This window comes from Anabrus simplex, chromosome 12, assembly GCF_040414725.1.
Source record: "Anabrus simplex isolate iqAnaSimp1 chromosome 12, ASM4041472v1, whole genome shotgun sequence".
Taxonomy (NCBI): Eukaryota; Metazoa; Arthropoda; class Insecta; order Orthoptera; family Tettigoniidae; genus Anabrus; species Anabrus simplex.
In genome coordinates, this window is record NC_090276.1 from 46,349,436 (window position 1) to 46,362,466 (window position 13,031).

Consider the following 13,031-nt stretch of genomic DNA (forward strand, 5'->3'; position numbering starts at 1 on the left):
ATTCGAAGATAGACAGCAATTATTATCATTGTAGTTTAGCTCAGGCACGGCGTGGAACGTTTGTGTTTTAAGAATAATGGAGGTATGTCGACCTATATACTGCTAGTATTGTTCGGCATTAGTCAGCTTGACGTAGCAGCATATCAACTCATGTCGTTGTTGTTGACATTATCCAATATATTGTTAGAGGGAACTGCAGTAGCCTCGATAATTTTATAGCAGTTTACATACGAGGATTGTGGCATTAGTCATGGCAACTAGATTGAATGAATTAGATGAACGCGGGTTCTGCCAGACTAATGCTAATATACTGATGGGTGATGGGAGTGGGGACCATAAGGCTCGGTGGAATGTTAGAATGATGCCGATTAGTTTTACCTCAAGGGGGACGCAGACGAAGAATACACCCACGGTATCCCCTGCCTGTCGTAAGAGGCGATTAAAAGGGGCGACCAAGGGATGATGAAATTAGAACCGTGAGACTATTTGTGATTAGTATCACCATGTGAGGAATATCATGGATCTACGTTACCCAGGAGTAGAACCCTTATGTGAGGAACACCACGTGTCTAGATAGTACCATCACGTGCATTCCATCAAGGCGGGGGTTGGGGGGTGGGGGCACGCTGGCTGCGGGGGCTAATGTCCAAGCGAGAAGAGGTGCCGCACGTTGCGCCGGAATGTATCGGTTCACCTGGGTTCAGAATGGGTCTGCGTTACCTATAAGTAGTACCAATATTTGAAGAACACCACCAGTCTACGTGGTCTCTGATTAGTACCTCTACCTCTACGTGAGAAACACCATGGGTTTGGCTGTTGACCATAATTAGTACCACTAACTGAGGAACACCATAGGGTCTGTGTTGTCTGCGAGTAGTAACATGATGTGTGATACGGCGTGAGTTTGCATTGCCTATGATTAGTACCACCAGAACTCGAAAGCGGTTCCAAGAATATACGTGGCCTGTGATTTGTTCCACCACGGGAATACCGGCGCCCGAGATTAGTCCCACTATGTGAGGAACACCATGTGGTGTGTTGCTGGCGAGTGATGCCCTATGTGAGGAACACCATGGGTCTGTGTTGCCTGCGGGTGGTGTCCTTATGTGAGGAACACCATGGGTCTGTGTTGCCTGCGAGTGGTGCCCTTATGTGAGGAACACCATGGGTCTGTGTTGCTTGCGAATGGTGCCCTTATGTGAGGAACACCATGGGTCTGTGTTGCCTGCGGGTGGTGTCCTTATGTGAGGAACACCATGGGTCTGTGTTGCCTGCGAGTGGTGCCCTTATGTGAGGAACACCATGGGTCTGTGTTGCTTGCGAATGGTGCCCTTATGTGAGGAACACCATGGGTCTGTGTTGCCTGCGAGTGGTGTCCTTATGTGAGGAACACTATGTGGTGCGTTGCTGGCGAGTGATGCCCTATGTGAAGAGCACCATGGGTCTGTGTTGCCTGCGGGTGGTGTTCTTATATGAGGAACACCATGGGTCCGTGTTGCCTGCGAGTGGTGCCCTTATGTGAGGAACACCATGGGTCTGTGTTGCTTGCGAGTGGTGCCCGTATGTGAGGAACACCATGGGTCTTTGTTGCTTGCGAGTGGTGGCCTTATGTGAGGAACACCATGGGTCTTTGTTGCTTGCGAGTGGTGGCCTTATGTGAGGAACACCATGGGTCTGTGTTGCTTGCGAGTGGTGCCCTTATGTGAGGAACACCATGGGTCTGTGTTGTCTGCGAGTGGTCCCATTATGTATGACATACCATGGGTCTACATTACCCTTGATTAGTACCACTATAGGAGGAACACCATGGATCTGCTTTACCAGCGATTAGTGCTATTATGAGACGCCGGTGACTTGGATTTTCGACCCCTTTTTGTAACAAGCATCATCTCAGGAAAGAAGGCATTATGAATTTGAACCACTGATTGCTTTGGATTCGTGGTCATTTCTTGATCATCATTCATTTTATATTTTAGCCAGTGGATACATTTTGAAGTTTTAATTATCGTTTCATATCATTGCACCTCGTACCATTAGGGCCCGTTGACCTAGCTGTTAGGCTCCTTAAAGAAAGCATCATAATCATCAGTGGCGTTTCCTGGGCCAGAAGTCCAGGCGTTGTTGTAGATGAATTTAATGTATTAGATAATATAAGCCCGCACACTTCGACCCCCCTCACCATTTTTTATCAGATTATTCAGATCACGAAATGAATTAATGTAATAGAAAGGCATAGAGAAAAGAGAAAGTCTGCAGAGAATTACGTTTTTCCTTCAAATGTGAAGTATGTACTTTGGACATTTCAATCACTTCATTATTGTAACATTGTATATATTGTAACAATATAATATTGCAAAACAAAAGTACAGAAAATTAACAAACCACGGTAGGCAGCCCTGAAAATGGCTGGGCATGGTCCGCCACCGTCAATCACTTTTTCGTTTCACAAGTGTTGAAAAACTAGTGTTTACTAATTGTTTTACTATGCTTTGACTACCCATATTACAACATTTAAACCTCCGACTTGATTGTTCGCGAGGAACTCGGAAACAACATTCAACACAAAGCGTTGTAAAGTGAAACAACGCCTTGGTCAGGTTTAGCAACCATGAGGCAAGTGTACTGAGAGTGTATATACGCATGCGCGATTCCAGGGAGTCAAGCTACTTTGGCGACGTGGCAGATTGGTAGACGGTTCCGGATGGTACTGAGAGTAACTATAGTACAGGGTGCGTACAAAGTTCGTATGCCCCTGTATTAAATTAAACTCAAACTGACCTGATATAAAAGTGCATATAGGCCTACTCATTATTTATTTATTTCTACTTACATCTTAGGGCCAACGATCGTGGCCGTGTTGAAACACCGGATCCCGTGAGATCTCCGAAGTTAAGCAACATTGGGCGTGGTCAGGATTTGGATGGCTGCCACGCGCTGTTGGTGGAGGTTAATGGAATGGAGGAGCGTTAGGAGCTGGTCACCCTACCGTACGTAAACTCCGGCTCATGCACACCCCTGCGGAGGTTCGGGCCTGCCTTCGGGCAGAATACTGTACACCCTTACCTTACCTTACCTTACATCTTAGGAATCTAAAACATCCGTATGTGCCCCTCCGTGGTCTCTGCATAGCTGAATACGTGACTACGCACATTCGTCAGTGAACATGACTTGGAATTGTTGCAGCATCCGACCACAAGCATAAACACATCTCTTCAAATCATCATCTGATAATTCAAACCAACACCTCATTTTCAGATCCACTTTGATGTGTTTCCTCATGGTTGATTCCGGTATCCCATCTCTGACGCAAGTTTCCGTACGGATTTGACCGGAGATTGTTCGATAGATTTTTCTACGTCAGCTCGAAGTTCAAGTCTGGTGGATGGTTTTCCACTTCTCGGCGCGTCGCGAACACTAGCCGTTAAAGAGGCTTTCTTTCCCCCACGCTAATAACGTCTTTTTCGGCGTTGCTTTCACAAACCGCGCAATGAAATCGTCCCTCGCATTTTTAGTTGATTTGTCACTACTTTTACGCTCGTGAATCCACACAGCGGCCAGCAAATATTCCTCAATCGTATGATCACTTGTATCAGCCATTCTTTCAATATCTTGCCACCAACCGCTGCCAACAATCGGAGCCGATAACAATGGGTATCTGACAATAGAAATAGATAAATAATTAGTTGGGGGCATACGGACTTTGTGCGCACTCTGTATATGGAGCGGAGCAACGCACGGTAACGAAAGAAAAACACACTGTAATGTAATGAGTGCAATTGGACTTGACAAAAGAGTGACTGAATGGCTGGCTCTGTTTCTAGAAAATAGAACTCAGAGAATTAGTGTAGGCAAAGCTTTATCTGTCCCTGTAATAATTAAGAGGGGAATTCCTCAAGGCACTATTATTGGACCTTTATGTTTTCTTATATATATAAATGATATGTGGAAAGAAGTGGAATCAGAGATAAGGTTTTTTGTAGATGATGTTATTCTGTACAGAGTAATAAATAAGTTACAAGATTGTGAGCAACTGCAAAGTGACCTCGACAATGCTGTGAGATGGACACTAGGCAATGGTATGATGATAAACGGGGATAAAAGTCAGGTTATGAGTTTCACAAATAGGAAAAGTCCTCTCAGTTTTAATCACTGCGTTGATGGGGTAAAAGTTCCCTTTGGGGATCATTGTAAATACCTAGGTATTAATATAAGGAAAGATCTTCATTGGGGTAATCACATAAATATGATTGTAAATAAAGGGCACATAGTTATGAGGGTATTTATGGGTTGTAGTAACGATGTAAAGGAGAGAGCATATTTTTCTCTGGTGAGACCCCAACTAGAAAATGGTTTCAGTGTATGGGACCCTCACCAGGATTACTTGATTCAGGAACTGGAGAAAAACCAAAGAAAAGCACCTCGATTTGTTCTGAGCTATTTCCGACAAAAGAGTAGCGTTAGAAAAATGTTGCAAAGTTTGGGCTGGGAACACTTGGGCGAAAGGAGACGAGCTCCTTGACTAAGTGGTATGTTCCGAGCTGTCAGTGGAGAGATGGCGTGGGAGGACATCAGTAGACGTAGGAAAGATCACAATATGAACATAAAGTTGGAATTCAAGAGGACGAATTGGGCCAAATATTCGTTTATAAGAAGGGAAGTTAGGGATTGAAGTAACTTACCGAGTGAGATGTTCAATAAATTTCCAATTTCTTTGCAATCACTTAAGAAAAGGCTAGGAAAATAACAGATGGGGAATCTGCCACCTGGGCGACTGCTCTAAATGCAGATCAGTAGTGATTGATTAGTGATTAGTGAACATTATAATTAAGCGAATAAAATAATTTCTTCTTAGTCTTTTTTCGATTTTGGCCTACTTTGGCCCACGGTAAACAGTTCACTTGTTGGTTAGTTCTTTTTTCATCTCCCAGATCTTCATCATCTCGCTGTGGTTCCTCTTCTCTGACCACGTGTTCTTGGACTTTTCATTTTGTTTTTCCTGGAACCCCTTGTTGTATCTATTTTAGCTCGAAACATATCTCTACTAAAGATTTATTCTGGGTTGATAATAACTTCCTTCATGTCTTTTCTTGTTTCTTCTACCCGTTCAGTAGTTGTTTTTAATTTGATGATGTAGTTAAAGAGTTTCTTTGTTTGTCGACTCTCGTTCATTCTTATGAGGTTCCCATAAAACTTCAGTTTCCTCTTACCTATGGTGTCTGTGATCTTCTCTGTTTGTCTGTATAGATCTTCATTTCTCCTATTCCTCCATGTGCCATAATTTCCATTTTCGGGCCCTAAGATCTTTCAGAAGATTTTTCTTTCGTTCTTCTCTAGCTCATCCATTTTCCCTTTCTTATTCATTATCAGACATTCTAAACTCTAAAGTCCCTCTCTTTTGATAACCGTTGTATAATGTCTGATCTTTGCTCTGTAAGACATCGTTCTTTTATTGTATTTATTCTGTACTATATTTATAGGCTAACTCCATCTTTACGGCCCTTCCCATGTTTGTCTCTTTATCAAGTCCATTCGGCTTGCTCCATTCACAATTTCAGATTCTTTTCTTTATTATGTTTGTATTTTATGTACTCTGTCTTTTCATATGAGATCTGGAGTCCTGCTTTCTCTTCGATTTCATGTGATTTTTCAAGCATTATTTAGGCTGCTTCTTTATCTCCTGCTAGCAATACCATGTCATCAGCGAATGCTAAGCAATCCACCTTCACATTTTGTTTCTTTGTAACTAAACAGATTCTTTCTATCCCTTCTACTTTTGTAGTTTTCCTTCAAGTTCTCATTACCTTTTCCAAGACAATAATAGGTGACAATCCGTCACCTTGCCTGACTCCTGTCTTAATCTCAAAGGGATCTGAGATTTTATTTGGACGTTGACACACAACTTACATACCCTGAGAAAACGCCGCTGGATATAATGCTAGAAAACTGCCAGCCATAAAATCCTGGTGCTTCATAATATTTATTCTCGGAGAGTAGAGTAATCTTACGGTAAACCCTCAAAGTAGTCCCCTAAATTGTAACTCATGCAATGTCCACCTTGTGTCCACGTCTATGCACTGAGCAATTGGGGACCTGAATTCTAAAACATGCTAACTCCAAAAAGTCTAAATTGAGTAATGAACAACTTCGGAATAGACACGTGATAAGACATGATACTTTACCATGAAAACAGTCCTACTCCTGCTCAGTACTACGTAAAATGTAATCTTGAAACTTCATCTGATTTCTAAACTATGCCATGTCCAAGGAGTAGCATGATTTGGAATTCAGAGTTAGCATGGCTATAAGTAGATAGAAACATAGATAGATTAAATAGGTACTTCAAGGTTTCTTGTTACAAGGAAGTGGAAAAATTCATTATTTCAAATTACAAAATAATGAAGTACAGCAGAAGACATAAGAATGAAGTGCAGGTGTCTTCACCTCCTTTACGATTGAGAAACTGAACAATAAATGCATATGTGTGTATATATATATATTCCAGGCAGGGGCAATCAGCAAATCATGATGATATTAAAAATCTCATTAAGTAAATTCCAGAAGAGGACAGAAAGTTCTACGAATCCCTAAAATCGAAACCAGCTAATGATGGTGGTGGTAATGAATCAAAGTAAGGAAATTATTATGAGTAAAAGAACATTGTATGAATGTTGGATATTCATCCCGAAGGCTGGTTTGATCCTCCACAGCTCTGCCAACAGCTGTCATAGATAGTCTAGGTCTGAAATGCATACACCAACCGACCCTGCGTGATACATTTTCACACCATTCATAACAGGGACTGGCTGCATAAGGAAAAGTACCACCAGCGTCATTCGTACCTCAGTCACTTTCATACTGTCAAAGCCAGGGATGATACTGAGTGAGTCAGGTCAGTGAAAGTAACAAATCTCTTCTAGCCCATACCAGAAGGCATAGTGGAATGTAAACACTACATCTCACTAACAAAGGTATAGAAAGACATTATGTCTCACTATATAAGTTGCATGATCTGAACAGGAGTTTGACAGATTTTCATGAAGTGAGAAGGTAGTATTGTTTTTGTAGAGACCAACAGAGACAAGTACTTTGGATTATAGTAAATATACAATAAATAAGTATATATAACAAATACACAGCTCATATATTTTTTTTCTTTCCCAAGAGGTTTTTTTTAATGATAATACCTGTAACATAACTTACTTGTTTTTGTAAGCGTCTGCTACTAAACCATGCTAACTCTATTCTTTATCTTTTTAGGGATGAAATAATTGATACAAAAAGTATTTTACCTTAAATTAATGTATTGTTGATACCTTATGTAAAATAAAACTCAATAAAAAATAAATAAATTAAACATAAATATTATGTTAACGTATCCACACAGACGCACACGAGATGCTGTCAGTTGGTACGATTAATTTTATTCGCATAATATACACAAATTAACACACACACACACACCCCTTAATCACAGTATCACAACAAACACTTTACTTCGAGGATATCAACAATTGTTAAAAACAACTGAATAATGCAGCACATAGAGGTTACAACCTTGGAACACAAATAAAACAGTTGACTGCGTACCAGCATGTCACTTCAATATGGAGACTGCGTTTACCGCATGTCACGCAATTACAAGTATCACCTTGCTACACCATAACTCGTCAACCAATAACTTCCAAACAATAACTGACCTCACTGTCAAGATCGCCTATTTACATCTATCCTGGCCAGGTTTCCAGAAAGATACATTACAAAAAAAACTACCCTCTTGAATATTCTAGAGTACGTAACACATAGAGTACTATGTATAGAATATTCTCAAACGTTCTAGTGCCTTATTACCATTCTGGAAGTTACAGTGTGTTTCACAATTACGGATTACAATTTATATATACAGGTAAGAATAAATTGCAATATTAATTTACAGGTATTTACATTAACTGATATGAATGTCTACAAACTATACAGTGCCTCTTTCATGACATAACCTCAAAAATAGCGCGACTATATCCGTCCGTAGATATAACTTAACTACGTAAATAATACTAATACTAAATGGATGTAAACACTTCATAGTTATACATAATCATAATATTCGAGCTCGATATCTACATTAGTTACCCATGGGTGAGAGAATATTGTTTTCAAGTTCCACCTGTTATCGCACTTGCATCAATGTCTATCCCCTCCTGAATTTGTTAAACTTTGGAGTTAGCAAGATCTGGAATTCAGGTCCTCAATACCTACATGTGACACATCATTCCAGACACTCTCTTGTGCTCTGGCACAACCAACACGGCCAATTTGTCAATTTGAACCGCGCGTCCGGAAGTGAAAACGGTGGTGGTGGTGGTGGTGATTATTGTTTTAAGAGGAAGTACAACTAGGCAACCATCCTCTATATAACACTAATCAGAGAGAAAAATGGAAGGGGTCCGACACTTCGAAAAATGAAGGTATCGGCCAAAGGAAGACAAGGGCCACGAAGGGCGTGAAAATGAAAGACTCCCTAGCCCTCGCAAACCTAATAGCGTCGGGGTCGGAAAAGAACAAGAGTTGACCAAGGGAGGTCGGATAGGATAGATGAAAGTGAGGAACCTGGCACAAGTAAGTGGAAGAAATGCCAGGACTCAGCTGAGGGCCCCGTGGTCGCCAACCCACGCTCCATAGTTCAGAGCCCCTGGGGCGTGGTGGTGGTGATTATTGTTTTAAGAGGAAGTACAACTAGGCAACCATCCTCTATATAACACTAATCAGAGGAATAAAAGGGAAGGGATCCGACACTTCGAAAAATGAAGATATCGGTCAAAGAAAGACAAGGGCCACGAAGGGCGTGAAAATGAAAGACTCCCTAGCCCTCGCAAACCTAATAGCGTCGGGGTCGGAAAAGAACAAGAGTTGACCAAGGGAGGTCGGATAGGATAGATGAAAGTGAGGAGCCTGGCACAAGTAAGTGGAAGCAATGCCAGGACTCAGCTGAGGGCCCCATGGTTGCCAACCCACGCTCCAAAGTTCAGAGCCCCTGGGGCCCCTTTTAGTCGCCTCTTACAACAGGCAGGGGATACCGTGGCTGAAGTGAAAAAAGTAGCCTCATTTTCTCGAAAATAAACATGTTCTCCGTCAATCCGATTGCGCCTTCGTTCTTGACATAAGACGAAGAGTGGTCGGTATAGTTATGATACATCCTGTATACTTAACGAAAATTGTTCTGATGGAGTGCATATGAATATGTGGTTGGGAAGCCGTGACCAGTCTTAAGGGAAATAATGGATACGAGGATTGTCACATTCGCGGTTTTGACACAGCCAGCGACGGTATGATTTCCTGCACCACATGACTATTGGACTGCATTGCATTACTTTCTAGCATTACCGGGTGAGTAGACCGTGCGGTTAGGAGCGCGCAGCTGTGAGCTCGCATCCGGGATAGAGTGGGTTCGAATCACACTGTCGGCAGCCTTGAAGATGGTTTTCCATGGTTTCCCATTTTCACACCAGGCAAATGCTGGGGCTGTACCTTAATTAAGGCCACGGTCGCTTTCTTCCTATTCCTAGGCCTTTCCCGTTCCATCGTTGCCATAAGACCTATCTGTGTCGGTGCGACGTAAAAGTAAAATAGCAAATAACTTATTAGCATTTATTTATTTATTTATTTATTTATTTATCTATATATTTTAAAATTATGAAAACTAAATTCAATCAGTCCGGCCATTCTATCCAGTCGATTTCCTTCATTCTTCTTTTAACTGAAAGGTATTCATGCACAGATTTGTCATCAGGTACTATAAATCACTTAACTTCCGCCTTCCTCAAATTATTTTATATTTTTCAATTTTTTTGTATCTTTGAAGCAATCATATCTTTAGTTATAATTGAGGTACGGAGTTCGTTTTGGCCTAAGAACACTCAGTGGATCAATCTTTTTCATTTCAGCTTTTAACTGTTCAAATTGGTTGATTCTGAGGAAAGTTATGAGTGCACATTCAATTTGACGTCTCATTTCTTCAACATTTTTTCTCATTGAAGCAACCATATCTTTCGTTATGATTGAGGTACGCAGTTTGTTTTGGTCTAAAAACTCTCATTGGATCAAGCGCTTTCTTTTGAGGTAATAACTACGTAAATTGGTAGATTCTGAGAAAAGTTATGAGTACATTTGTCTCCATGACGAAGATCTTTGAAGGACTTTTTAACAGTTCGGCGCGTAGTGTTGTTCCAAGGAACGTTTAATTCAATTTCTTTGTGTGATGTATTTTCAAGGAGTTGTGTTGACATAATATTACATTATATTACCACAGCAGATCATGTGCTTTTATTTCATTAATTCGAAACTTTGCAAATACATCCGTGAGGATAGTAACGAACAACACCATACTTTGTACATTGCGGGCGGAGCCAGCGGGAAACTGCTAGTTTATTTATTTATTTACATCTTGTACTTCTTAACCAAACCATTGAGCAATATCAATATCTGTCAGGCTCTTCGCGAACGTTCCTCGTGATTTTATGCTGTAAAAATTATCTCCCGAGGAACCACATGGACGTCCTCTTGTAATTATTGTTTGGTTTACATTTCAGATGAGCTTGGCAGGTTCAACACTCTATACCTGGGCAAACTGGAGCACAGGATGGTATCCATAGCGACAGCCCTCAGTAGTGTGGACAGTAACGTGAAGAACCTGCAGGAGAGGGCTCACGTGTGGGATACCTTCCAGTTACATGTGGCCGCCTGGAACGACCAGATCAAGACACTGGACAAGAAAGTGGACATTCTTAGCAGGTGAGACTGATGTCTACACTCCGTATTTTTAGGGAGTAATTGGTTAGAATGCAAACTAATTGGTTATTAGGAAATGCAGTCTAGCCCGTTGTTCCGTAACGTAGCGAGAGAAACGTCATAGGGTTTCTGATGGGCTGTGCCCCTAATGTTTATGCAAAACTCATAGCATAACCTTTGGGTAGGCTAGAGAATACTTGTTTCTCGATTCAGTATGTTTTCAGGCTAAAAGTAAGATCACCGGGCAAAAAATGAGTCACCCCTGGAGAAATCATTCCAAGCATCATTTAATACCTTGTAACTCCGCCTATGCACTTGATAACATCCTGGATTTGGTTAGGAAGCGAGTCCACAAGGTTGTGCAGATACGTCGCATCCAGTTGAAGCCACTCGCTGAGGAACTGATAGCGCAATTCCACCAAATTGTGGAGATGCTGATGTCAGCGTTTTACCCACTGTTTCAACATGTTGCACACATGTTCAGTAGGGTTCAAGTCAGGTGATTTTGCAGGCCAATCGAGATGTAAGAGGGTGGGGGAGCGTTCATAAAACTAGTCACATATGCGTTCAGCCCGATGAACTTTGCTGTTGTCATCTTGGAAAATCGGGGTATCAATAACATATTCATCATGCAGATGTTGACTTAAAGGCAACACCACCGGGCGAGTTGACCGTGAGTTTAGAGGCGCACGGCTGTGAGCTTGCATCCGGGAGATAATGGGTTGGAATCCTACTGTCGGCAGCCCTGAAGATGGTTTTCTGTGGTTTCCTATTTTCACACCAGGCACATGCTGGGGCTGTACCTTAATTAACGTCACGGTCGCTTTCTTCCAATTCCTAGGCCTTTCCTATCCCATTGTGTCGGTGCGACGTAAAGCCACTAGCACATGCTGGTTCGTGTTAGTGGTGACCTCAGTGAGCAAGCCTAATCCATGATACGAAAAACACCCCTAAAACATCACAGACCCACCTCTGGAACCTGACCTTACACACATCCAGGATGAAATGCTTCATTTGGCTTCCAGTGGACTCGACGACGTGCGTCATTAGAATTACAGGCAAAAACGTGATTAATCAGACCACATTACGTTCCACCAGTCAGCTACTGTCCACGTTCGATTATTTCTAGCCCATTGAAGATGCGCAGCTTTGTGTGTGTGAGCAATGGCCTCTTGCGAGGTGGTCGGCTTCAAATGTTCATTGCATGCGATTCCCGTCGCAACGTTCTCTCGCTAACAGGTTGGCATTCATCTTCATTCACTGACTGCAGCATTTCGGGTTTGGAAGGGATTTTGATTCACAAGCCCTGAAACGCGTCTCTGATCCCTCTCAGTCAGGTGGTGGTGGTGGTGATTATTGTTTTAAGAGGAAGTACAACTAGGCAACCATCCTCTATATAACACTAATCAGAGGGAAAAATGGAAGGGGTCCGACACTTCGAAAAATGAAGATATCGGCCAAAGAAAGACAAGGGCCACGAAGGGCGTAAAAATGAGACTGGTGGTGGTGATTATTGTTTTGAGAGAAAGTACAACTAGGCAACCATCCTCTATATAACACTAATCAGAGGGAAAAATGGAAGGGATCCGACACTTCGAAAAATGAAGATATCGGCCAAAGGAAGACAAGGGCCACGAAGGGCGTGAAAATGAAGGACTCCCTAGCCCTCGCAAACCTAATAGAGTCGGGGTCGGAAAAGAACAAGAGTTGACCAAGAGAGGTCGGATAGGATAGTTGAAAGTTAGGAGCCTGGCACAAGTAAGTGGAAGCAATGCCAGGACTCAGCTAAGTGCCCCGTGGACGCCAACCCACGCTCCAAAGTTCGGAGCCCCTGGGGCCGTAAAAATGAGACTACCTAGCCCTCGCAAACCTAATAGCTTCGGGGTCGGAAAAGAACAAGAGTTGACCAAGAGAGGTCGGATAGGATAGTTGAAAGTTAGGAGCCTGGCACAAGTAAGTGGAAGCAATGCCAGGACTCAGCTAAGGGCCCCGTGGTCGCCAACCCACGCTCCAAAGTTCAGAGTCCCTAGGGCCCCTTTTAGTCGCCTCTTACGACAGGCAGGGGATACCGTTGGTGTTATTCTACCGCCCCCACCCACAGGGGGAGGACAGGAAAGGGCTAGGAGTGGGAAGGAAGCGGCCGTGGCCTTAATTAAGGTACAGCCCCGGCATTTACCTGGTGTGAAAATTGGAAACCACGAAAAATCATCTTCAGGGCTGCCGACGGTGGGGTTCGAACCCATTATCTC

General features: G+C 42.5%; 1 protein-coding gene across 2 annotated transcripts in view; it reads left to right on the top strand.

The window, feature by feature from the left end:
* LOC136884431 (uncharacterized) overlaps positions 1-13,031 on the top strand; it is a 179,681-nt gene that overhangs the window by 123,617 nt on the left and 43,033 nt on the right. For both annotated transcript variants that reach the window (XM_067156592.2, XM_067156591.2), the window contains exon 3: positions 10,584-10,785. In XM_067156592.2, the coding sequence (XP_067012693.2) occupies positions 10,584-10,785 (202 nt within the window). The remainder of the gene's footprint in view (positions 1-10,583; positions 10,786-13,031) is intronic.